General features: G+C 40.9%; 1 protein-coding gene across 1 annotated transcript in view; it reads left to right on the forward strand.

Moving 5' to 3' along the window:
* CHN2 (chimerin 2) overlaps positions 1–27,239 on the forward strand; it is a 164,227-nt gene extending 136,988 nt beyond the window's left edge. The window contains exons 7-13 of the mRNA XM_075083145.1: positions 2,559–2,636; positions 9,241–9,325; positions 11,749–11,922; positions 13,719–13,796; positions 21,108–21,245; positions 22,484–22,589; positions 25,379–27,239. Of these exons, the coding sequence (XP_074939246.1) occupies positions 2,559–2,636; positions 9,241–9,325; positions 11,749–11,922; positions 13,719–13,796; positions 21,108–21,245; positions 22,484–22,589; positions 25,379–25,550 (831 nt within the window). The 3' untranslated portion in view covers positions 25,551–27,239. The remainder of the gene's footprint in view (positions 1–2,558; positions 2,637–9,240; positions 9,326–11,748; positions 11,923–13,718; positions 13,797–21,107; positions 21,246–22,483; positions 22,590–25,378) is intronic.
* The last annotated feature ends 405 nt before the right edge of the window (positions 27,240–27,644 follow it).

The raw sequence follows: 27,644 nt of genomic DNA on the forward strand, positions 1-27,644 counted from the left end.
AAAAAATATTGGTTATATAATGGGATTTTTATCAGTCTAGTGACATAAATACAAATACTAGAGCATTATTAGGACCTGACTCCAACTTTGGATCTGTTATGCTGGAAGTCAGAGAGAAAGTATCTTATGTACATATGAGGATTTAGATGCAATAGCTTCAGAGGTGTCTAACAACTCAGAACTAGTTTGGGGGTTTTGTTCCAGATAAATGTAAATACATTTAAAACGGTACTGAGGAAAGAAACTGGAGCGTAATAAGAACTTGAAGCTGCTTCAAAGTTTCCTTCATGATGGCCCAAAATGAAACCATTGCCACTGATGGGGTCAGAGATGTCCCTAAAACCAGTGCTCCTCATCTCTTGAAATACACTGAGAGAGAGCTGGGGAGCTGTATCCTCTGGAAAGAAGATAAAGGTCCTGAGCTAGCAGAAATCAGGACTCACTAGTGGGAGGACATATGGAAGAGCAGCAGGGATTTCCTCCAGGCAGAGCAATGTTCATACATACATCACAGCCAGTTGTCACCGGTGGTCAGATAACAGTGCCGAGTCCTGGGGAAAAGATGAGCAGGGAGCAACTGCTCAGGGAACAATGGGGTTGTGTGGAAATCCTCCCTAAAGGAAAGTAGAAGCTTTAGAGTATGGGAGCACATAAAAAGAGGTGCTGTGAGTTACCTAGAAAAGAAAGGAATTAAGTATGCTATACATAGAAGTAAGTGCATAGTTTTATAACTGAGAAGCTGTTTTTGCAGGTTGCACAACTTCTTGAAAAGCCTAAGTAGGGCACTATCTGAAATTGCATGGCCTGATGTTACTGACAGCCGACCATCTGTCCCCACAGGCTTTCAAATCAGGAGAGCATTGCTTTTACTAAGAGCAGGCAGTCTATATGGTGGAGGTTTTAGTAAGTGAATTAGATGAACCTTCTGACTTTTCAGCCTGAGGTAAAAGCAGACTGAAAAAACAGAGGCAAGTTCAACTTCACAAGCTGACATAAGTGGATTAAATACTTTAATTTCACATATTTTCTGGGTAAGTTGAAGTGGTGCAGACTGTAAAAGGCTGATGTGGTGTTTAGTGTCTCTAGTCCAAAGAGGCAGTTTTCCCAGTAGTGCTGGTAACCCCCCACTTCGCTCTGTCGCAGCATCTCAAGCGTTAGACACGCCTTAGAGAATTCTCACAGTGCTCTGCCGAGCAGGTAACTCCCATCCTCCTCTTATGGGTGGAAAACAGGCATAGTCACTAAGGGAGCAGGAGAGGGAAACTAGAGGGAAGGAGGCTGGTGGGAAGGGGGCACTGAATGTGCTTCGCAGGGGATGCTCAGTGTCACACAACTTCTGTGTCCCGGGATGGGGAAATTCCTGCCTGTAAAGTGAATCAGGTGCCCAAAGTAACTCTGCAAGCTGTAGTACAGACTGGCAGAGTCCAGATCCCTGCTGTCCCTGGGCTTTAACTAGAAATCATTTCCCTCCCCCAAATCTATAGATGCGTGTAACCAGAGTGAAGGACAACTGTTCTTGCTGCCTTGTAGACCCTATTCTGCAAACGGGGCTGTGCACAAGGGCTTCCCACATCTGCATGAAGCTTCCCTGACTTCCCTCAAGTGCTGCACGGGTCTTGGGGGCTTCCCACCTGTATCCTACCAGCTGGGCTTTCAACTTTCCCTGGCAGTGAACTAGCTCTGTGCTACCAATTGCACACTGACAAAATGCTCTGGTTTAAAACGTGGCATGAAAGTGCTATTAATGCTTGGAGTGCTGCTGGATTTTTCCCCTCGCACAGGATACGGTTGGGGGCGGGGGGGGGGAAGAGAGAGATTTTTAGCCCTGTAAGATTAAACAATCATCGTGGTTTTAAGGGCTTAATCTGCTGGCATGCAGACTGCTGGCTGGTAAGTCTCCCGAGTCTGAGTGTAATTGGATGCAGCATCGGATTCAGTTGTGAGGGCTTTCCTGGGGCTTTTTGTTTGTTCATTTCTAACATGCTGCGGAGTTGAAGTGATCTGTCCCTGGAATTGCGTTTCGGCGTGAAGCTGTAACGCTGTTCCACCCCCCCAGCCATTATTTCAGCAGCACCTAGCTGGAGACCACCGCTCAGGGAAGGTAGGGGGGAAGGTCGCTCAGTGTATGAATTCGGGCTATTGTTCGAGGCACACATCTGCCTTGAGACATTGCTCGGCACAGGCCGTTACTTATTCAGATGCAGAAGCTCCTTCCGTCCCACAAGACGGCCCATTCAAGTCACATGCCAGAGGTCTCGGCAGAATGGGCTGCAGCTGCTTCAAATCTGCTGTCTAACATCAGAAGCAGTTGGACAAACTGTACTGTACTGACTACAGTCAGGCTCCCGGGCGCCGAGGAAGACAGGGAAAAGATTTGGGATCCCAGCGCTATGTTCTCAGAGGATCTGTGGCTGGAAAACGAGAAAAACTGTGCCGTTGTTCACAAGTCGAAGAGAGGAAGGAAGCGCCAAGAGCTCCTGGCCGTGGCCCTGGGGGTGAAGGTGGGAGTCAAGGGGGCACTTCTGTGGCAACCTCTGAAACTCTTTGCCTATTCACAGATCACCTCCTTGGTCAGAAGAGCAGCCTTAACTCAAAATGACAACCACTTCAACTATGAAAAAGCACACAATTTTAAGGTAAGCACAACTTCCTATTATTTTCAGCAAAAAGTTCTGTTTAGATGCCTCACATTTTATCTTTTGCTGTGATGGGGTTTTCACGTACCCATCTGTACTAGCTCTGAGAGAAGTGTTGAAAAAAGCATTTTTCTTTTTACTTTAAGTTCCCTTGACTTCATTCTTAATATGCTTTTATACAGGCACTTAATCCAAATAACGGTTTTGCTACTCACTACACTACTTGACTGGCATTTTAGCTCTTTTTGCCCAGATTCAGTTTTCTTTTTTATTCAGAAACAAAGTACTTCATATTGATTGTCTTTATCTTAAAGCGTATCCGTTTATAAATGAGAAAAAGGCCCCCTTTTCAAAATCTAGCTATTATCAGAAGCCAGTAGCATTTTACCAGCAAACGTTTTGGACTCTCTCTGTTTTCAGAAGTTGAGGGAGCTCGGGTGCTCCCTAACAATAAAGCAGAGCACAGCAGTGGTATTGTCTCTTAGCTTTTGTTCCACTACCATATGCTAAGGAAATGCTCTCAGAGTCCCACTGAGCTATAGGATCTGAGCTTGTGTTTGCTTGTCAAACTAAACCAAATAGCTGGACAAACACAGGGATGTTTAAATGGATCATCTTTTTGTTGTCTTACACATACAAAATCAGATTCTTAGGGATTTTTTTCCCCAAGTGCTGTGTCTTGCATGCTGCAGCAGGGAAGTGACTCAGCTTTGGAAAAGGACCTTCCAGGCAGCTTGTACTAAAATGTTTTGCCAAAAGAACTGTGCTGGTTTCAGAGTATGCCAGCCAGTTACCGTACCTAATGCTGTCAAACTGCAGTTTGATGCTTATCAGGGTGGATACAGAGAGTAAGAGGCAGTAACAAGACAAGAAAGGAATGCATCTCAGCTTTGAAACCTCAGTTTACTAATGCTCCTTGAGGATGCTGATCTGGGTCACTGTCAGAACAGTTCAACTCATTAGCAAAAAGAGAATTTTCTGATATTCACCTCGGGCCTGTCAAAAAAGGAGAAGGCTGATTAAAATTATTTCACTGATTTTCTGGTTTAGCAAGAAAGCCTCACTTCTTATTTTTCTATATATTCTGCCATGCAGACATTGCTCTCCTCTGCAGTGTTTCTGCTGTAGTTGGTAAATCAATAATTTAATATTAGTGAGCAAAGCAAAAAATGGCATCCCTTTTCTCATTCTCCCCCCTTGACCCAGTCTACACAAAAGACAATATTTATCTCACTGATAGGCACTGAAGGAAACAGGGGAAATACCCTGTGTTTTCTTGCTTGATTAAACCAGCTTTCATTCTTTCTGGGTTTTGCCCTCATTATCATTTTAATATCAAAACTATTTTAGTTTAACTAGAAAATATTTTCTCATGACTGAGACTTTTTTCCATTTTGACCCATGCATTCTTTCCTCTTCAAAATTCCCCTTGTTTTGGCTTTGATTTATAATTGGACGTGTGCCCGGTTAACTTTGCGTTTGCACAATCTAGCTGTTGTACAGTCTCTGTTCCTTTCTGTTTCAAAAGAGTCATAGTTTAACTGGAAAATGACATGATTAAAATTTATATGTATTCGAAGCCTTGACAGCAGAAAATTATTGTTTTATCCCAGTAACGGCAATAATAAACTTAGGGAAGAAACATTTTTTTAAAAATTTTCCAGAAAGGCCAAAGTGTTACATTTACTTAATGAACAAATATGTTCACTATGCAAATACAGTTAGTTTTCCAAAGGAATATATTAGAACATGTCTAGTTGTTGAACAAAAAATGTGGATAGAATGCTTAGAATAGAACATTTCGATTTAAAAGATAGATAAATTCAAGTTTAATATCTTTAATATATTCTCTATTCATTACCTAAAAGGGTTAAGAAATAATTTAAAAGAGAAAGACTGGCTTTATGGGTCTTGGGGCAAAATTCTTAATGGCTTTTAACAGCACTCAGGGTATGATGATATGGGATTTATCTGAAGAAGAACGCTATTTTGCAGACATTCAGAGTCATCTTCCCCATTTTTAGGTGAATACCTATGTGTACTGTATCATTCATCTCAGTTCATAAGGACAAAGGTTACGTGTCACAGTGTCTTTCATAATCTTGTCATTTAGCTCTTGTCCTATAGCCATGAAGAATCTTAAAAATGAAGGGTACGTTTTTAGTGAAGCTGATGACATTTTTGTAGATCTTACACTGAACATCTTACCTACTGGAAGAGAGAAGGAACGAAAGGAAGACATAGACTCAAGGCAAAGATTCCAAGCGAGGGCAGCCCTCCCTCCATCCTTTGCAAGCGAATACAAAAATTAAAAAGGAGTGTTGGAGTTTGGAGTGTGAGGACACCAGGTTATGCCCTTCTAGGCATCCATGCTTTCTCATTCAGCCCCTCTTCCAAACTTCAAGGCACTCAAGGCAAATGAACAAAAAAAGATTTAGTATCCAGACTGATTTGTTAAGCTGGGTTCATCCTGAGCATACAACACAGTCACGTGGATTTAGGTTTGGAGCTGGCGTCTGTCTGGCGGGACAACTTTTCATAAGCCAGCGTAGACATACTGTAATTCAGGAAAGAGAGTAAATCTCTGAAGCCCTGTTTAGAAAAACACAGAGGTATTTCTGTAACTATGTGGGCGTCAGCCTAACTGGATCGCAGAGTCTTCTTGCATCTCATTACAGTTAGGATCCAGCAGGGATGTGCTTTACCTCCCAACTTCAGTGGGTCCCAGCTGGTGGTGAGGTCAACCTCATGCCCAAGGGCAGCAGCATGGAGTTTGGGGATGCTCCACACGTTTTGTTCTAAGCTGGGAATTAATGAGAGGGCCTCTGTGCTGCTTTAAGTGAGCAAATACTGCTGAATAATGTTCTTTTATCACAATATTGTGCCTGTTTGCCACTACAGCATGCACAAATCCCATTTACAGGTGGGCTAGTTGAACAAAGGTGGATGATTACAGACAAGTCAGATCATCTGCTGGGAGAAAGGAGGCTCTGGGATAAATTTTCCCTTGTGTTAACCACTGCAGATAAACACTGCTTCTGGGAGACAAAGGGTTTAGGGGAGGCATTTTTTTACGGACATCATGAAGATTACGTGTATGTATTTAAACAAAAATAACAGCAGAGTCAGCTTTTCTTCTCTGCTAACGGATCAAGTTCAGCAGGAGTCCACCAGAGAGTACAAAAGTACATGTATTCAGGCGAAAGTCTGAAAAACTTATTTTCTTTGGAGGCAAATAGAAAAGTCTTCCAAACCAGTCACATAAACAACAAAGTTGCCTCAGAAACAGTACTATATGATGCCAATAAAAAACATGCATTTCAATTCAAGGTAATTTTTTAGTTTGTTTCTGCAATATTGCTTAAGGGATTATTTTGTTTTGCCACTGTATTGGCACTCCTTAACTTTGGTCTCAGTTTCTGCCTCTGTGAAGACAGCTCAGACACAAACTTAAAACTGAATGAGATAGCACCCATGGGGGCAATTTTGCCATTTGGAAGCAAAAGCACCAGAGGGCCGAAGGATGAAAGTGAGAGCACAGGAAGGCAATAAGAAGAGACACTCAGTGTAGTATTGGGTGAGATCATCCAGTAGAGAAGAGAGAATGAATGTAAAGAAATAACATTTCATTGAAAGAGCTGGAAAGGAAACAGTGAAGAAGTTAGAAGTTAGGCATTGTGGAAAGAAGATGACAGACTGAACAAGACAAGTACAGTGTATAGTCTGAAATGTCATGGTTTTGGCTTATATGAAGAAATGCTTCCCTGTAAATTCTTTTTAAAAATTGGAATTACGTGTCAACTGTAGCCCAAGCAGCCTGAGCCTATGCTGTGTGTACACACAGAGTTGTCCTGAGACTGCAGGATGGGGTAGGGATCCATAAGAAGTAGATATTGATCATGTTTCCAGAAAATCTAAGCCCAGTCCATTTGTAATGATGCAGTTAGAAAGGATGGGGCAAAACCTAAAAACCCATCTCAAAAACCTAAGACCTGCTGTTACCTCTCCTTGTTCAAAATAGAGATGAGGCCAATCTTGCAGGCAGAATTCCCATTTACTGTTCAAAAGTGTTGTGTGCAAGCTTCAGGCTGTGTTCAAGTGTTGTGTTCATAGGAGAGACTTCCTTCATTATTTCTTTAAAATTAATGGCAAGCCATAAGAGACTTAGTTCAAAACTGCATCTTAAAAGATTTTTTGCACCTTCATCTAGAAACTTGTGAAGATATCCCTTTTTCAGGTAGAGATAGCAGATATTTCCCTGTATCAACTTGACCAGGAAGCACCAAGACTAGCTTTTCAAATGGCATTTCAGCTGGGAACTTGCCATTTGAGCTAAAACACAGATCCACGAAAAATTGAAGTGAATGAATAAAGAGAGCTAAACCTTTGAGGGCCACCAAACTGAAGGGAACAAGGGAAGGGTGCACAGTCAGCACTTCTCAGATGGAGCCCTCAGTCAGCGTTGGTGACTGTTTCCTATTAATGACAGGAGAGATCAAGGAACAATCAGCTACAGTTTTCTAAATATTCCACAGCGAGATCAGCTGAAACAAGCTTTATGTAAAGTGAGCGAGTAGGCCCCAAATATCCTAGCAACTATGATGGACTTTAAATGTGAAATGGTGCAGTTTTAAAAATCTTGAATGAGCTTTTACAGCCAATTCTCACAAGGTTAGCTTTTGTAAACTGCTGCAAAGAAGATAGTTACCTTCCCACAGCAGATGATTTTCACCCACAATTAAATGCAGGTGCAGACCTACTAATTATGTGGTTATCAATCTAAAAATGGTAAAGAGGCAGGCATAATTAGTTGTATCCATAGTTTTGTATCCACCGAAGGTCACACTAGAGCATATGCCTGAAACTCGGGTCACCAGCCGATGTCAGGTGTAGTCATTTACCACCACTAAAAGCCATGTCTGCAATTCATGCTACCCACCCTGCAAAATAAAATAAGATGAAATGAGCAAGAAGTATGTGTCTATATCTATCAATCTATCTCTCTCAAGCTTTATTGCAAAGTGTTGTTTCCCAGAGATACACGTTCTTCTGAGAGGTAAAATACCATTTCAAAAAATAAATATGACCAGTCAGACATTCCAGTTTTGACCTTTAACTATTAAAAGGGAGGAAGAATCACTATTCCTTTAAGCTTATTCACACAGTTATTGACTGTGAGCAGTTGGTGAGTAGGAGTCATTTGTGGTCAGACTCACATTTTTATTACTAAATCAGAAAGAAAGGTCTGTATTAAAATCACACTACTTCATCTTCCTGGGAAATGGACTCAAGAGTACAGGCTTGTTTAGGTGTGACCCTGCAGACGAATGGGGCGAAACATTAGCAAGCCAAATGCTTGGTTTAAAACTTCACCAAGTTTATTTGAAAAGGGCAGTGACGATTTTTTTATTTTATGAAAAGTAAAGAGCAGCTTTCCCTATCCCAGGGGGTGGAAGTGGCCTTTCAGCCATCCACCCGATGGGTAAACAAGAGCAGAGAGAGGGAAAAGGAAGCATTAGCAGCCAGAGTGTGCATGATTTATGTTTTGTTAAGCTCAATTAAGTCTCTGGCCAGAACTAACCCATACCATGTCCGTTCACATGGGCGTAGACCTCACTAATTACTCTTCTTTTCAATGAAAATTAAATGCTTACTTTACCAGACCATGCATCTTAAATAAAAAGGTCTTTCAGCATAGCCTTTGGAAAAGCAGTGGAAGAAGCAGCAGTGCTGTAAAAAGCCTGGCTGGGGAGTGGTGGGCTCTGTCAGCACGCAGGTCTTTTTATTCTTCCTTATTTACTCATGTGTGGACTGTAGCAAACTTAAGTTTGCTCTTCTGAAAAAGAGTCTACTAAGTTTGCTTACTACAGTGGGGAAAGGTGTCATTTGCTTTTATCAGTAATGTATTCTAGTATGCAAAATCAGATCATTAGCCAACCACTGCCTGGAGTGGCTGCACAAAGCATTCATTATCATCCCTGACAAAAATATACAGCAATCGCCTTGAGTTTTGTTTGGTGTTGAAGGACATATAAATACACATGTAACACCGTAGTCATAGTGTGCTCAAACCTGCCTGGTGCTCTTATAATATGGGTCTTGCACTAGACCTGTGGTCACATGGGTTTATGGGGAACCAAAACATGGTGCATTCGAAGGGACTTTCTGTCACTGCATTTCCCCTACTTTCAAGTGATCTGTTGAAGAGTGTTTAATCCTTCCTGTTTTGTTTGAACTAGTCAAATAAAAGCACTGACTATAGTTCCTTGGGATTATTAGTTTTACTGTTTTCTCCTTTGACTAGTGAACCTGGTTTCCTCCCCTCCACTATACCTAAAATGTCAGCTAGCAAACCCATTTGTTTTCAGTGCCGTATACAGCCCAGTTCTCTGTTATGTTAAGCCTATTGAAAGATAAACTTCAAGATCAAAGCAAATTTCTGTTCCCATGGTTTATTTCATCTAGACTTTGGAAAGATGTGGGCACTGTGTGCTAAAGATTTACTCCTACTGAGTCTTCTGTTGTTTATCCATTTCAGTTGTTCCATCTGTCAGACCATCTGCCTCCCAATGACCCTTTTTTTTCCCCCCCATTTGTACTACAGGTCCATACGTTTCGAGGTCCGCACTGGTGTGAATACTGCGCCAACTTCATGTGGGGTCTCATCGCTCAGGGAGTGAGGTGTTCAGGTAGCCCTTCAACATCTTCTGTCTTTCTGTTGAAATGCTCAGGCGTCCCTCCCACCCCCAGCCTGCACTCCCTGCAGGAGTGCGGGTAGGGATTACTTTAGAAAAGAAGGGAAGAAATCCTCCTGTGCAAGTTAGAGTGCTGTCATTTTCCCCATTAGCTGGTTTAGAAATGAAGCCACCAGCCCTTGGTCGCTGAAGGTGACATCCTTTCAGTAGTACCTTGGTCATGCACATGCCTTGGTGTATATATTAAGAATTCTTCTTTATGGTATCATTAAGTTATCCCTGAATATTTTTATGTCTTAAGAAACAACCTTTGGAAATGGCAGAGCCAGCCAGCAGCTAGGCTTCGTAACTCGTCTTTTTGCACCCATGGCTGAGAAGTGCTCTTGCCTGCAAAAAGACGGTCACCTGTCTCCTATAAAAATACCATGTGTTGCTGCAAGCCTTAAGCTCACCTCGAGGAAAAGCAAAAAATACAACCTTAATTTTCCCAGGATTAGTTTTCTGCTGCCTCTGTAATAGTGTCAGCATTTTAACAGCATTTTAATTACTTTAATTTTTTTTGTTCTTTTATAAAAAATAACCCATCCTGCAAAAATGCAATAATCATCATATCGTGAGCATTTGGATTCAGCAAGTGAAATGGTATTTGGTGCATTGCAAATGGGGTTGCATACCTTCAATCCCTTCCATGTCTCAACAGAATATGGTTCTGTCTTACCTCTCCCTGCCCTGACCCTCGGGCGTTCCTGATCTCAGACTGGCACCAAACACATCTGCCCCAACATCTGCCTTGCATGGGTAGAGGAGGCGGTTGTTACCTAAAATTTAGATAGCAGTTTAAAGGGTCAAAATACCTTTCACAAATGCAAAGTTTTAATAAGCGCAGTCTCAGTTACTGCTACATCTTGTCTGCCTGTAGATGAATGATGGTAACACAAAGAATATGAGAGGACATTAAAAAAGATGAAAATTAATAGCAATTTGCTTTTCAATCTATTTGATCTTTAACACAAGTGTGCAAAAACTGACCTCACTAATGGATAGGGCTGTATTTTTTCACATACATAAAATATTAAACTTGTGAAAGGCTTATTTATTTAGTATGAAACATAATACTCTCCCTCATTAAATTACCAACATTTAACTCTAAGTAGACAGATGCATTTGGATTTAACTTCACATGCTTGGAGAACAGCACTGAAAACAATACAGGGAGGAACCTAACTGCAGCTGCTCCCGTTTGTTTAGATTCCACAGAACAATAATGTGTTGTGCAGTAATAACTGTATAGAGAAACACTCAGAAAATACCAATTCCATTAAATGTGTAGGTGTGTTTGTAGTGAGGATATGATTTTGCTTGATTAATATTTTCTAGAGAATAATACCAAAATGTGCTGCAACTAATAGAGGCATGTTTACATTTTTAAGAGCTCGGGCAGTAAATCAACATGAAAAAACAGTAACATGTCAGTGATGATACTAGACATGTTAAGTCAGCGCAAAAGATACTGTCAATGATGGGCATGACTGGGAAGGCATTAAAACAGGAATCAGAATTATGTGAGATAATGTAACTCACAGTGGTGGTGTTTTCTTCACTGAAGCTTATAAATTGATTTCGCTGAATATTCGAATCTATTAGAAAAATTCAATTTTTGGAGACCAAGCAAGGATGTTTAATGGAAACCCACTTGTGCAACCAAGAGTAGGATTTGACTCTGGAGTAAGACACCAAGAACCATTTGTAAAATGAACCGCTTCGTTACATCATGCCCTTCACAGCATTTTATATGCCTAAACTGACCTACAGACTAAACACAGGGGACACTTTAGTCACCAGTGAAGTGATGAGACAGGATAGGGAGGCTGCTAATGTGGTAGAGCGAGTCAAAATGCGACACTGCAGAAAAGTGGAAGGGTAAGGGAGGCATGCTGGCTCAAAGCACTGTCCCAATTTGAGTGCTCAGGTGAATCTTAGGTCCTTTGCCCGTTAGCAGTGCTAAGCCCCAGGCTGGCCAGCAGAAGAAAGTCATTACTGTGCTAATTTTACAGAGGCTAAACTAAAATACTCAGAAGTTAAGTCCTGTGTCCTTTCAAACACAGCACCTAGAGCTACATGTCCAGCAGTGAACTGACCCAGACCGCACCAGCGGTCACCTCCAGCTCAGAAGCATGTGAAGGACATTCAGAGCTTATATAGCTTTGTTAACAACTATGCTGGAGTTCACTTTGCCCACCGTAAGTTTTATACAGATTTCCATGCTCATCCTTCTCATCTCCATCTTATTAATTCTAGCTTTGCTGACTGATGAGGAAGTTATGCCCCTTGCTTGATGTGGCCCAAGGAAAGAAGTTGTCAGGCAACACCTGCTGGTGTTAGTATTAATTAATTAACCTGGCTAACTTTGGTTACAGACTGTGGGTTGAACGTACATAAGCAGTGCTCCAAATACGTGCCCAACGACTGCCAGCCAGACCTCAAGAGGATAAAGCGAGTCTACTGCTGCGATCTCACCACACTAGTGAAAGCCCACAATACCCAGAGGCCGATGGTTGTGGATTCATGCATTCGAGAGATCGAAGCAAGAGGTTTGTATGCTTCAGAAAGCAGCAGTCACAATTAAATGAAGACAACTTGAATTACATGCTAAGCTAGGACAGGGTAGTATGTTTATGCACACTGAAGACGGGATGAGAGAAGGGTTTTTTTAGTGTAGGTGATACATTGCTTTGCATTAGCTAGGAAGATTAAATCATGACATTTCATAATGAAATTTCCTGAAATGCGTTCTGAAAACATGTCAAAACATGTATTACGTTACACTTCTGAAAGGGGTGAACTTTAAAGTGAACTTTAAGTTCACATTTATGTGTCTTTTTTCATTATTTTCTTTTAACATACCTAGGGACACTTCCAATTTCAGACTAATCAGTTTAAATCAAACCCGTTATTAATAACCTTTCTGGACACTATGGGCAAGAGAACACAGGTGACTGGAAGTGACTCAGACAAGTGAGGTCACAGGCTGCGGCGTTTTGTGGTATGTCACAAACCGCACAGGGTTTTGCATGATGCTCAGGTGCTGACTGATGGATGCCATGGCTCAGGCGGCATGTCACAGCCAAAGCTCCAGCTTGTGACAGGTTTTTGCTACACAGAAGCATGCCAGATTGAAGAAATGCCATATCCCTTCCAACACAACACAGTAATGATCACCTATTTTTGGTTTGGATAGCAAATGTGTATGTCATGCTGCCCAATAAGCCAAATTTCCCTGTTAGTCATAGCTTCAGCACAGGAATCTCATAATGTTGAATTCATGGCATCACAGTAATCTGCATGGCAACACATTGATACTAGACATAGGGATTTCAAAGCCACGCATCATTTACTGAAATGAATCAAAGATTTACAAGTAAATCCCCTGCACTACTCTGTAAAGCTCTACCAGGATTATATCATCATTGCAGGGACAAATAGAAAGAATAGTTTGGACTAAGACAGAAGAGCTTTACTCTGATGATACAGCAGGAAGCTACTTTGCATTTGAGATCTAATCACTTACTGAAACATTTATTGATTAAGACAAAATCTGCTGCCTGCTGTTTTTTCAACATCTTTAAATTTCTTTAATTGCTGTAGAACTGTGTAAGCTACTGATTTTTTCTTAAGAAAACAAAGTGTATTGGATCTTATACGTAGGTTAGCACTTTGCATAGTCACAATAAGGAGCTCTGGGATAAAAATAAGTAACGTGTGTAACTCTTTGGCTAGCTCTGCCTACTCTGCGGGCTGCCCTGCATTTCATGGTGATGCGGAGCAATGGGGGGAGAGTTGTGCAAGTGAGCAGGTCTAGGTCTCTTGTGGTGAAAAAACTGTAGAAGGGAGATACTGATGCAGAGAACAACAGTATCGATCACATCTATCAGCTGTGTATAAGTAAAAGTTGAGACCAAAACTGGGAACAAATGTGCTTGTAGATAAAGGCAGTCTTTTCCTTGCCTTGCTATTTATCATTGAGCAACTGGCAAAAGGAAAGGAGATCTCTGAAGTCTTATTAATTATAGCCAAATCCAGGAAAATCTCCCACATAAAATAAATAAGTCATAATAACATCACATGCGCCACCATTAGCAAATCGCAATACTTTCCGCTAACATAATCAACTGTGTACCTAGCAAAATCAGAAAGTACAAATTCTAAAATTATTTAATCCTTTAAAAAACTTAAAATTAGCTTGATCCTTCCTTAAACGCTCCAGAGTTTCACATTACAATTAATATTTTGCTATACTTACTAGATCTGTTGTTCTTGCTTTATTGTTTTTAAGCCTGAATATTTGTTGGTTACTGAAGCAAAGTTAACCAAGAACTTTTTGTTTCAGGTTTAAAGTCCGAGGGCCTCTATAGAGTCTCAGGCTTCACTGAACACATTGAAGATGTGAAAATGGCCTTTGATCGAGGTATACCATTTTTTAATCTTGTACAATGTTAATATAAGATTTCAGTCCTAGGACTTTTCAGTTCTTCTTGTGTTTATGTAGGTACTGTGGTAATGAAACTGGCATATAAGCAGAAGTACAGAAAGCAACCTGTCTTTTCTGAGTTCTTAAATTAATCTGTACTACTTTTCATAAGAAAAAATCATATTTCATAGTTGGAAGGAATAGTTTAACAGTAAGTAATGGCAGGCAGAAGGCTAAGTGCTCCGTGGACAGGATGATTGCTCAACCAAACAGCACAGCCTTGGCTCTTTGTTCAAGTACAAGCCTAGACAGTACCAGGGGAAAGCTCTTAGTCCTATCTTTAGTAGTCTCAGTGCTTTACAACACAATAATCTATTTATGCGTTTAAGAACAAGGAACTCCAACCAGGAAGTCATTCTGCCTCTAGCCTTGTAGAAAGCACCGCACCACAGTGCACATGATTGCATCTGCTCAACAGATGAGAGGAGCACCGGGGAGATTGGTTGTATAGCATATTGAAAAACTAATGAATAAATCACTGCCTGTTAATCATGATTACCATCCTAGTAGCCCTTCTGAACTGATTTAGCTGCTTCCCTTGGTTCTGGTTGTGCACGCAGTCTTTCCATACAAGACTAATTTTATGTATGTTAGTGGGTGCAGAGTAGGGCCTTCATCAACAGAAAATACATTTTCAAGTACATTTAAGAAGTTACATATTCTTCTCCTTTTGCTTAAATAGTGCTTTCCTTCCTACTTGAGTTTTTCAGGTGTTACCTCTGCCATGTTAGGGAATAGGGTCAGACACAGCCCCATGATTGCGAGCCCATGGGCGAGGCAGGGCCAGGTAAAGCCAGGAAGTCGGCCTGTGGGTCAGGATACCAACCAGAAGGGTGCATGGCCAAGTGCAGGCATGGCCATGACCCAGCTGGAGACAGCTATGATGTTGCTTAGGCAGGGACTAGTGGCCCTGGGGGCCCATGGGCAGAAGGTTTGGGGGCTTCAGGTGAGGCTGGGCAGGCCCAACAAGGTCTATGGGTGGCACATCTTACACTTACTGTGCCTGAATACATTTTTGTTTGGAGGCGGTTTGTCACACAGATGTCAGTGGCAAAGTCCAACTAGGAAATTCCAAAGTGACTGATTTCTTGCTATAGTGAAATATCCGTTCAAAAATAATACATATTTTTAAATGTGTTGGATGCTGCAGTAGTGAAGATATGCATATATACACAAAGGTCAGCCATGATTTGGGTGAAAGACATGCACAGTGACGTAACTGCTATCATAGGAAGATGTATGTTGCAAGTGTGTCACATGAAGCAGTGCTACTGAGAGTCACAGTCCTTGTAGGTCCCACTCTGCTCCCCACAGGTAGATCTGGCCTGGCAAACCCTCTGTTCTGTGTATTAATTCTCCTCTATGTGTACCAACCTGAATGAAACCCAGAAGGAGAAGCGCAGGCTGCAGAGGGAAGAGTTTGAAGAAAGCAGATGGAAATTTATATCTGAGGATGACTTGAATACTGCTGCAGCTGTAGTTCCTTTGCAAATGCTTTGAACCAATGGAGCCAGTTCAGTTTTACAGACAGTATAACTTTTATTATCGCATATACTCATGGCATAATCTGGTGGCAATACACGCTTGAATTAGACCCACAGCAAGGAAGAAAGTGTGATTTAGTGGCAAAGAAGGCAGCACCTAGAAACAAGAAGAGTAAGGTCACTAGCAGTATCAGATTTCCAAAGAAATGGATAAACATGGAAGCGGAGAAGGCAAGAACTGAGTCTGTACACACAGGCTGTGGGGAAAACCATTGGCATAAATTGATAAAAAGCTGTGTCTTCATCTTCTTTTAACAATCTCATGAGGGAAAAGGGATAGGAAAGGAGAACATTGCCATGAATAATGCTAAAAGCAGTGAAACAGTGAACAAAACCTTGTTATGAGAACTGTATTACTACAGTGTTGCTGAGACCAGAAGCTGAGAACTTCACTTTACAGTTCTGAAAATGTTTTCTCCCTGAACTAAGATGGAGAAGCAGGAGTCGGGTTTTGGGGGTTGGGTTTGTTGGGGTTTTTTTTGCAGTAAGGGATTTAAAGAAAACCAAAACAATTTTTTTGTTCTGACTTGTGGACTGTGCAGCTACAAGGTGTTGTCAGCTGGCAGAAGGTTGAATTGGCAAGACACTTCCAATCTGACAGATCAGGGCTTGCTTCTCTGTCAGATCCAAGTTTACAGAGACAGGGACCCCACCCTACCTTCTGCATCCCAGCCCCCCAGGTAGGAACATTGCTTTTCTGGTGCCCAGTTACCCCTCCTTAGCCTTAGGAGCCAGAGCAGGAGGGATTGGACTATCCCAAGGATGTGGAATATCCCAGATCTCTGTCCCAGGTGACAGACCTGGGAGAGAAGGGAGCTGAGAGCCAGGTTGCAGGTCTCACCTCCAGCAACACCTGGAAGGTTTTTGTTCAAATTTCATTTTCTGCCCAGAAAGTGAAGTTTGTGGGAGTTTTACAGAACTGTTGTTCCACGTTCACTACATAAAATTAACACATTTTTTGCAAAAGTTAAAAAAAAAAATGAAAATTCATGTCTGAAATATAAAATGGAAAATTCCTGATCAGTTCTGGTTAATAGGTGGGTGTTGCAGCAGAAGTGGCCGTATCTGTGGCCAGGTCACTATCTTAGACAGGGATCTCTGGCATTACAGAGGTCCCTTCCTGCCCATCACTTCCAAGTCAGTCCCCAGGCACCTGGCTAAAATGCCAGTATGCTTTTGCATCTCTGGAAATACAGCTTTTATTAAATAGGTTTGAAAATAAACAAGCAAGGTGTCCTCCCATTTACTGTGCAGGATGCATCCTTCAAATAATGCCATTAAGCTTTTTGGTTTCCCAAGCTTTCTAGAATCATAGAACCACAGAATGCTTTGGGTTGGAAGGGACCTTTAGAGGTCATCTAGTCCAACCCCCCTGCAGTGAGCAGGGACATCTTCAACTAGACCAGGTTGCTCAGAGCCCCGTCCAGCCTGACCTTGAATGTTTCTAGGGATGGGGCTTCCACAACCTCTCTGGTCAACCCATTCCAGGGTTTCACCACCCTCACTGTAAAAACTTTTTTCCTTATATCCAGTCTAAATCTACCCTCCTTTAGTTTAAAAGCATTACCCCTTCTCCCATTACAGTAGGCCTTGCTAAAGAGGTTTCCCCCATCCTTCCTATAGTCCCCCTTTAAGTACTGAAAGGCCACAATAAGGTCTCCCCATAGCCTTCTCTTGTCCAGGTTGAACAACCCCAACTCTCTCAGCCTGTCCTCATAGGAGAGGTGCTCCGGCCCTTGGACCATTTTTGTGGCCTCCTCTGGACCGGTTCCAACAGTTCCATGTCCTTATGTTGAGGGCTCCATTGCTGGACACCGTACAGCAATGGGGGGGGTCTCACCAGAACAGAGCAGAGGGACAGAATAACCTCCCTCGACCTGCTGGCCACGCTTCTTTTGATGCAGCCCAGGATACTGTTGGCCTTCTGGGCTGCAAGCACACATTGTTGGCTCATGTCCAGCTTTTCGTCAAGCCACAGGAGCCAGAAGACACTATGATACAGGGAGGAGGAGCAGGGGTTGACTTGACCGTAGGGTGCCTCTCCTGCTGATTTTTAAGTGCAGCTGAAGAGGCACAATGAAGAGAAGCCAGCCTTCCCTCTACCTAATTCAGCTTTGCCAAAGGCGCACTCACTTGTTGCTTCCGAAGAATTATAGTGAGAACAGAAAAGCAAAGGCAGGTTTGAAAGTTAACATCTCGGGAAGAGAATGGCAACCCACATAATATTATTTGGGCCCAATGAAGCTGTGATAGTTGATTTTAAAACAGGGAGAAGTTGGTCCTCATCTGATTTAAACTAAGACTCCCTTCCAAAGCCAAACCAGTGTAAATACCCTTACTGTAAATTAGTGTTAAGCGCTCTGAGGCACTGACAATGTTCCATTTTAGTGATTTTTATAATGAAAAGGAGGGAATAATGTGGATTTATTTAATCTGGTGAATGTTGGTGCTATAGAGCGACAGTTGATCTCTGTCAGCGTTGTTGAGCTGTGGCGTTGTGCATCCAGAAAACCCTCATTGTGCACTTTATCCACAGAGCTGCCATTGTCACCAGTGCATTCTGTCCCCCCACTTGTTTGTACGACTGCCTAGTACAATACACTCGCTAAAAATATTATGCTGTTAAATATTACATGAGTACTTAGAGGCATCCTAACTCATACTTGCTCCTTTGCCAGCGTAGCTGAAAACCTGTCAAATGCCAAATCCAAGAAAAACCACAAAGAAGCACGTTAGCATGGCAAAGGTTGTGCAATAAAACAAAGTGTTAAGGGAAAAGGAACTTAAGTAGAAATGTAATTCAGTATTCAGAGGGCATAGCTGAGGCTTTAAGAATGTAATACTCATTCCATTTCATTCTCTAATAAAACTATTGATGTATTTCTATGGCATCCAAAGTCAGCTGCAACCTTTAAGGAACAGAATAAAGACTTTCTTTGTCTTGAGATATTAAAACTTCAACATAATGCAACAGAATATGTTGAGAGTCAAAGTTACAAGGAAAGAGAAATGACAGGGTTTGGGTAGGATTAAGTTTGTAAAGCTGAAATGAACTGTATGTTTGTAATCCAAAATTTAAAAAACAAAAAGATTGTATTAACATATGGCCACTGCAATGATACTGAAAATACTAATTACAATCTGAGGAAAGTTACTGTATTGAAGAGTGAAGAAAAATATTGTGGTAATGCAGAAAGCACCATATAAAATAGATGTAGTTCATACAGTATGCTGCTGCAGAGGATCCTCTATGAAATATTTGTCATGGCTTTACCAGCAATGAGTTAACTTTTCTTTCTTAGTGCTTCGAATTTTAAGTGTGGTTAAATAGAAAATACAAATCAAATCCAGGAATTTGGTAAGCATAAGAAATAAGTGCAGCCTGCCAAGGGCCTTCAGTTGCTGAAACTGAAAGGAGGAGGGGAAAAAAAACCCAGGCAATCCAAAATCTACCGAAGGAAAATAAAAATCCATCTTCCCCTACATACCCACTGCAGAAATGCGTAGGTATAACAGATGTATTGTTACACTCACTTTAAAATAATCTTCAGTGTGTTTCCAATAGATGTACATTTGTCTCTGAAGTGAAAAATCTTTGACTCATGAATTAATGCGTTTTTTCCTATAGTAAGCAAATATGTAAATAACAGATATGCTTGAAGTACATTCTAGTTTGAAGTACCTCTAGCTGAAGTGCCCCTTTAAGGAAGCTTGCTGGGCTGCTTTGTAAAAGTGCTAAATAAATAACTCTTCCATTTAGTTTACTGGTGACCTGGATAATAGAAGTAACCTTCTGCTTTGCTGTATCTGTTCTGATGCAGCTGCTGGCTCCTTGGAGGTATCTGTTTTCAGTGGAGCATTTTGAGTGCTCAGTGTCCATCAATTAAATAGAGCTCTCCACACAAAGCTTTACAAGACTAATGCTACAGTGCCTGGAACGTGTGGATTAAACAAAAGATTGGGGCAGTGTAAACATCCTCCTAGGGCTTATTCATGCTGTATTAAATTAAATGCTGATGGATGTATTCAGACTGCTCAGCTGCATCAAGAAAGGCTGCTTGTTTTAAACACTTAAGCATATAATCTCCTCTTGAAGAGAGCATGTAGTGCTATTAGTCTTAATGAGAATTATGTGCATACATTGGACAGGACATATCCCTTCAAGATTAATGCCATAGGTTTGTATAAAATGTCTACAATCAATATAAACTCTTTTACTCTGCTGTGAAAGCCTTTATCAACATCTTAGACGCTGTGTATCAAGCACACCCACTCATCTGTCTGTATCAGAGCATGTCTACAAGCAGTAGTTATCGCAAGACAAGCAAGGTGATGGGTTTACAGCATGTCAGCGCCTCAGTGGTAACAGCCCAAGCTTGTGCTTGCACCTCCTGGCACGTACAAGCAAACTCCCCTCCGTTGTTCAAGCAAGCATAACCTCACATTGCCCCCACTCACCATATGGTCCTGATCTTCACCACCTCCTGTGAGGGAAGCACTATTATCCTCACTTGAAAGGTGGTGAGTAAGGACTGAGGGGTATAACTGATCTCAAAAAGGCCTAAGGTAAAGCTGGGGATTAAATCCAGACAGCCTCAGCCCCCGTTTGACCAGTGTCCTACCCCATCTTTTTACTGGAAGACCGCCAAGGACAGGCCGCAGGAGGGGAGGACAGCAGAATTTCTCGGTCTGGAGAAAAACGTGGGTATGAGGGTACTAGATAGTACAGAACAGATGTAGTCATTTGAACTTGAAAAATAACAGAGATCCAGCCTTGCTGCTAGTTCTTGTACTTTCACTTGTGGCAAGCCATGCGCTGGTCAAGGGCTTACCAGCAACACTTGCAAAATATAAAGCTTATGTGATTAAAAGTGCTTCATAATGGAGTTCTGACTACTGTATTATAATAAGTGGCAAACAAAATGTATGTCATTTCTGTTACTTAATTCATCTATTTAGCTGTTCATCCATTACAAGTATCCATATTCATTTAACAAATTGCAATCCACATTTCAGAATAACTTGTATAACTAAATGTCTATTTAAATTCAAACCTTTACTATATATAAATCAGTCAAATATGAAGACATTAGAGGACATCCAGAAAAAGAGGCGGCTTTCTTCCTAGCTAATTAATGTAGATAGATTGGTGCAGGACTTACAACATTTGGATGTTTACAACATCCAATCACAATATTGGTGATTTTTCTTATTGGTCTCCTGAGGGTCATTGGAAATTTACGTTATTTCTCTGTGTCTCTGTTTCCCGAAGTGAAAATTAAAAGAATGGTTCATACTCCTGTGCACGGATCTGTGGGTACAAAATACAACATCAGAACAAGTTATTAATAGCTTATTTTCAGTGAATAGATGGGCCAAGTTCAACAAATATATTATTAGTATGATTTTTCATCCAGCATTAAAACATTATATGTGAGATGGTACACAGCAGATATTGTTGATGCAATCACCAGCCTCTCCAAAACATGTAAGCAAATAAACTGTTTACTGTAAGATAAAGAAACTACCATTCCTTATTCGTATACTGTAAAGTTGGTAGCAATATATTCTCATTTAAGGCTTCCACATGCTTTCAGGTTGTTTTTTCTTGTGAGGTTGGACACAATAAATCTGAATTAGAAGCCTAGCCTCGCTTCAGTCAAAATTAGCCTGGTTTCAAAAAGATTTCTTTCTCCTCTTCTAGATGGTGAAAAGGCTGATATTTCTGCCAGTATTTATCCAGACATAAACATCATTGCCGGAGCACTGAAGCTATACTTCAGAGACTTACCGATTCCCGTGATCACCTACGACACCTACTCCAAGTTCATAGAGGCAGCAAGTAAGTATTGCATGGTAATTTGTACCGATTTTAATTACACTTCCTGTCCATAAAGCTGTCCATGTTAAAGAAAAAGAAAGACAGGCAACAATTGGAAGCAAGGGCATTGTCCTGTTCATTACTTCTCTGCCTTACCCGTCTTCCACATGACACTTTTGCCTGAATGTTATTGCGGATGGGACATCATACAGGTACATCCCAGGACTGGTGTCACGGCCGCAGATGCATGCAAGACTGGGTCTTAGCAAAAAACGTTAAAGACCTGAGGTGTCTTAAGAAGTAGCATGCTTTCTTCTTTGAAAAGTATCCTTAGCAATTTTGAAATGGCACCCAGCGTATGGATAAGCAGCAGGAAGAGTGGTCTGTCTGTGTGACTGTGCCACCTTCCCTTCCCCTCTGGCTTACCCCACCTTGCACTCCCCATGCAACCCCAGATACCTCTCTCCTGCACTCTCCTCCTTCTCCTCCTTGGCAGAGAAATTATTCTTGCTCGTCACTAGTCCTATGAAGAACATGCCCAGAGGAAGCAGTTCCTATCACGTCAATAAACCAATCTCTTAAAAGGAGGACATGGAGATTCTTAATCTTGTAAAATTTCAAGCTCCTGGTACCATTTGTATGGAAAGTCCTGCAGCAAATATAACTCCAACTGAGTTCACAGCTTAGGAATCCATACTCTTCATGTAAAATACATGTAAATCCTGCTCAGATTTTAGAGAGATTGCCAAATGAGCATAGATGCTCTCTGATCGCTGACACCTACATATTTAAAGATGTTCAGAAATCTTTGTTCATGTAATTCCATTTTCAATCTCTACCTAAACATATATTGAAGCACAGGCTCTAAAGCATATATCCACACTCCCAGCTGGTGTTGAAGGCTAATGGAAGAAATCTTATTTCAGACTTTAAAGAGTCAGTTCCAGGCAGAGTATTAGGAAGCGCTTACTGAAGCTTGGATACTGTACCTATACAGGCCTGTAGATAGAGCTACAGACCATAGAGATGAGTATTGAGTGGTCTTTGTTGCTGATTTCTTTGTAAAGCCTTTTTTTTTTTTTTTTTTTCAGGATGCAGAAGTTGCTGATAAGCTCCATGTTTATGAGTTTAATATTTATCCCTCCAAGCACAGTCAGTGGCTTGCAAATGACTCCATAATAATAACTTGGCTTCCTGAATTATTGGTGTTTACAAATGGAAAGCCCTATTAACATTAATGCTGTTCGGTGTTTTTTCAGAAATCTCCAATCCTGATGAACGACTAGAAGCAATACATGAAGTGTTGATGTTACTCCCTGCTGCTCACTACGAGACACTTAGATACCTAATGATTCATCTCAAAAAGTGAGTTAATTGGCATGTAGGATAATTCTTGAAGAGCTTATCAATTTTGTGCTTTGGAAGAGAGATATTACTGAAAGTACCAATAAAGCTTCCATTAGGGCACTGCCACTAAAGTAATAATGTTACAAATAAACAGGCAAGCTATGTTTGTATAAATGCATATAAGCTATGCACATGTATAGCACAGACCCTTTTGCTGGCAGATCACTGCAAGCCTTTGAAGAGTTAATTGAGATTTGCCGTGTTTCTCTGAGGCCGATAATATCTGAAAAATACCAGAGTGGTAGGTAGTTTAGAGATGTGCTAGATGTGCTGCAGCAAGTCACTTGATCACACTTTGCGTCTGCCTCCCCTTAGCTCCTGGTTTGTCTTCCTGAACGATAACCCTAAAAGGAAAGAGCTGTCTCTTATGAGTTGTTTGCTCATATCACAGTTAAGCCAAGATTCAAGTAGGGCCTATTTTTGTACGACTAGTAAAAGCAATACAGGCCCTTACCAGTTATTTCCTATCTCTTTTTGTTTTAAACACGCTCTGCCTCATTTGCTTTCCAAAGATTCTTTAGTCATAAGGCATACAAAATTTTCAAAAGTGCCTAAATTTCATTTTTGATCTCTTCTTAGTTGTCCCACTACTTGCAGCATGGTTGCAAATTTGGAGTATTTTCTGGGTTTGATGTGCACTATTCTGCCATATTAATGCCAACGTGAAAAGAAAAAGACCTTAACTCATGTAAAATTGCGTCAGAGAGCTTATGTGAAGTGCATTTCATGCTCAGTCAGATTCTCATTATGCAGAGACGTTTTCTCATTTTGGATCGGCTCAGGTCATTACAACTGAGTAATTTTACCATTCGATGAGATGTTACCTGGGCATGCAGGAGCTTCTCTGGACTCTGCAGAAATGAGATGTGCAAACGCCCCCCCTTGTCAGCGCATATGCATGGACAACTCAGGACGAGCCATGATGGCTTTTAAGGAGGCCTGTGGAGGCTGTAGACAAGCAACCCGTAAACAGAATCAGTACTTCCATGTCCCAGCAGCAAATTTTTAATAGCCAAGTATTGACTTGCCTGCCTTCTTTCTCATGAACTGCAGTAGGGGCTTTGGTTCAGCTATTGAGCTGAAGTACTGATGAGACAAAAATAGTCCAAACAGCTGATGAAGCTTTCTTTCTCAAACATCTGCAAGTCACACAATGAATTTTCTCTCCTTTCCCAAATCGTAGCTTTCAGTGCCTGCACGGAAATCAAGTGCATGTCAGTTCTCACAGAGAACCTGTCAGAGAGATCTGAATGCAAAAGAGGGAAGGATTCTTCAGGTTCAGACTATGCTGTTCCGTAGATTAAACATAAAATCCCAAGTCCAGACCCATAGGGCTGGCTCTTCCTGCTGGAGAAAACACGCACTGGTGTCAGGGAGTCTGCTTATGTATGGACTGCAGGATCACTGCAGGATCACAGCCTCTACACCAGCGCTGTTTCTCAACAGAAAAGAAACTGCACTGAGCTGCTGTTTAAAGCACTTCATATTTCTTTATCAAATGGAAGGGACACTAAATTGAGCTCAGTCAAAGTTGAGTTTTATATTGCTTTTGAAATATTAGAGCTACTTTCCCTGAATCTGTTTATTGTCTTTCTTCCTCCTCCATGGAAGGAATAACCTAGTGCAGTCAGGAAAATCCAGCAGAGGACAATATCAGCAATGAAAAATGAGCTTGTCAGTCAATTAATTAATTGTTTTCTTCAGTTAAATGGAGCATTCTTTCTGATAATCTTTTGCTCAGAATTGGAGGAAATACAATAGCATGAGCAGTCCCCCCTGTGGTGAAATACATACAACTCCATCCATGCTGATGTTGCAGTGAAGCTGTGCAGCTGAGTCTTCTCTGTGTTCACCCCAGGCCATGCAAGAAGCCCCACACTCCTGCACAGGGGCATTGGGTCGATGCATGTGGCATTGCATAGCTGTTCAACTTCTCTGCTGCATACAGCCATGGATGCAAAGCAGTGTTAGACATACACTTGCACAGAGGCGGCTTCACCTAGGCAACCTTGGTTTGTCTTTTCTCCTTGTAAAGCACAGCTAGCATATCTGTGCTAGAAGATGAGGGCGTGTCTGTGAGCAGGGGCACAGATGGACTTCTATCCTGAAAGCAAAGAGGGACAGTGTTTTTCTGTGACAGAGCCACTCTGCAGAGAGCCAACAGTAGGAAAAAAAAAAACATAATCATATAAGGACCTTGCAAACAAGGAAAGACCAGATTACTTTGTGCTCCCCTGACGGCATGAGTGAATCCACTGCTGCTGAGCTGGGAATTGCCATGGCCAGGGGTGGTCTCAGCTGTTTCCGGGAAAGCTGGTTCCAAAATCAGATGTGCTCCATCTTGGCAGAGGAGTTGTGTGTGGAGAAGATGTGAAACCTCACCTGTGCTCTGCTTAGTAATGGCAAGTGTCTGGTCCGTGAGGGACTGTGACCGATTAAGGGACCACAGCTGCCTCTACACGGCAGTGCAAGAGCACCCACTCTCAGGACCAAATTCAAATGCCAAAGACCTGCTGGGATAACACGGGTGTGATCCAGCTCTATTACCTGGAGGGAAACCCTGAGCACATTTCGCATTTTTAAGCCAGGCTAAGGGGTGACTTCTGTGCACCCTTGGCAGCCTGCATTTGCACCAGCCACACGTAGCCTACCTTTTTTTGATGTGAAGTGGACTACAAATTAAGATGCATATATTCTTTTCTTCTGAGAAGTAAACAAATACTTACTTTTTTTCCCCCTTCTTTTAGGGTTACCTTGCATGAGAAGGAGAATTTTATGAATGCTGAAAACCTGGGAATAGTGTTTGGGCCTACTTTAATGAGACCTCCAGAGGACAGTACCCTTGCTACGCTGAATGACATGCGGTACCAGAAGTTAATTGTGCAGATTTTAATAGAAAACGAAGATGTTCTTTTTTAGACAGAGAGAGGCGTATCTTCAAAGCCATTTGTTTTAAAATAATTAGTTTGAAGGAAAAGCAACATTTCTTTAAATTTTTTTAAACATAAAGGAAAAGTTCCTTGACTGCACTTCAATTTCTGCAAAGTTGCAGATGGATGCCAAAATGTTTAGGGAAAGCCTATGTCTCATAGACATATGCCTCTTTGTAGAAGGGAAAAAAAAAGGTCAGAAAAAATCCTCTTACCTTGTATCTTTTGCCTTGCCTCAGATGTATATTTGTTTTGAGAAGTTGCAAACAATTTTATTGTTAACTTATTAAGAAACACAAAACATATTTTAATAAGGCTAGAGAAGTGAAAAGGTACTTAATCAGTGTTTCTTGTATACGCCTATACATTTCCCTCTCCATGCGACATAATTATATATGTCAGTTGTGAAACAGAACCTATATTATAAAGATATTTTTACTTTACCTAGCTGAAAGAATGGCATTTTATTTTAGCAAACTATAAATCAATGCGGTGCATTGATTATTTTCCACATAATTCTTTCCTGCATTTTTGCTATGATATATTGAAAACAATTACCACTAATGCAGTATTATCCTGACATACCTCTTTCATTGCAAGCGTTTTAAAGGAGAATTCTTTTCTTGTGTGTATTCCCGCTTTCCTTAGGTTTCTTTGCATTTAGGCACTAGCACCTAAGATTGTACACTTTTAGCCATTTGAGACTTCCCAAAACATATAGTATTTTCTATTCTTTTTTTTGTTTTTACTCCCATGTAAAATATGGTATTGAGAATTTTTCAGAAGTCCTGGTGGTCGTATCAGTTTCATGTGCCAGATTTTTCTGGGATTACAGTAATATGTAAGTTAAGTGATGCTGGGACACTGGATATTTTCTGGCCTTGTTGAAAAGTTAGCACTTTTTTGGGTTAATTATGAAGGATTTGGTTTATCTGTAAAAACTGAGTTATGTTTTGTCATGTTTCTCTATTTATAAACGTACAGTAAATCTGCTAAAAATGTAGGTATTTATCTTGAATGTGTTTCCTGATGGTTTGTTTTAAAAAAAAAAAAAAAGAAGGAATGTGTAGGAAATGTGGGAGTTGGTAAATTTAATTATTACCAAATTTTAATATTTTTCTCCCCTCACAAACATTGACCGACAGAGTTCATAGTCTAACTGCAACTTATTCCTAATGTTAAAACTGTTTCTCAGCATGAGATGTTTCTGCAAGCATAGAAAATCAACATACTTTACTACCAAACTCAATTTTCAATACAAAAAAAATTATAATAATCCCTCATCTTGATTGTTTGTATCATATGCTTGGTAACTCAGTGATGCAGTTTCCTGAATTATTTCAGGGAGTGCATGTTTCTATTCAAACTGAAAAATATGTGTAACTATGATAATGAAGGGAGGTGGAGGGTATGACTGTAAATTTGTCGTCTTCTAGAGAAATAACTAAGGGCTAGATAGATTAACCCAGATTGCAGAGCAAATGCTAAATAGTCTGAGTTCCCAATACTTCCATAGATCCTCCTGCCTTGTACAGGACTATTTGTTGTAGGTTATGTACTACTTAATGCTGTCATAAAAATGATCTGGAAATGGTTTTATTTTGTGAAGTGAAATATGCTTTGTAATTTATGATAGTGTAAATGGAAGGAAAAATCCCATTAAATGTGTTAAAGAGTTCTGGTGTCTGTCACTCTGACCACATGGCAAGCTGCCAAATGAAAATCAATCGCTAATTACCATCCTGACATTGCTGGAAACTTTCCTACTTGGAAAACTTAGAACAGTTTGCCTGAATGTCAGCAGTTTCAGATTGGCACTTGGATGCCCATACTACCACAGCCAAGCCTATGCACACATTTATTTTCTACGACTACCCTGAACCACCCGTGTAAAACTTCAAGCAAGCAATGAATTGCAATATCAGTCCAATCAATTTCTAAGAATCAATGCTATCAGAGCACTTTTCCACTCCCTCGAACGCAGGCATTTGACTAACAATGATTTTCTTTATTTTTTCTGGTCAGTTCAGTAATAAGTTATTTTTTTAAGGCAAGAACAGTTTCTTAGCACCATTTTTTATTT

Source organism: Phalacrocorax aristotelis, chromosome 2 (assembly GCF_949628215.1).
Source record: "Phalacrocorax aristotelis chromosome 2, bGulAri2.1, whole genome shotgun sequence".
In the NCBI taxonomy this organism is placed as follows: Eukaryota; Metazoa; Chordata; class Aves; order Suliformes; family Phalacrocoracidae; genus Phalacrocorax; species Phalacrocorax aristotelis.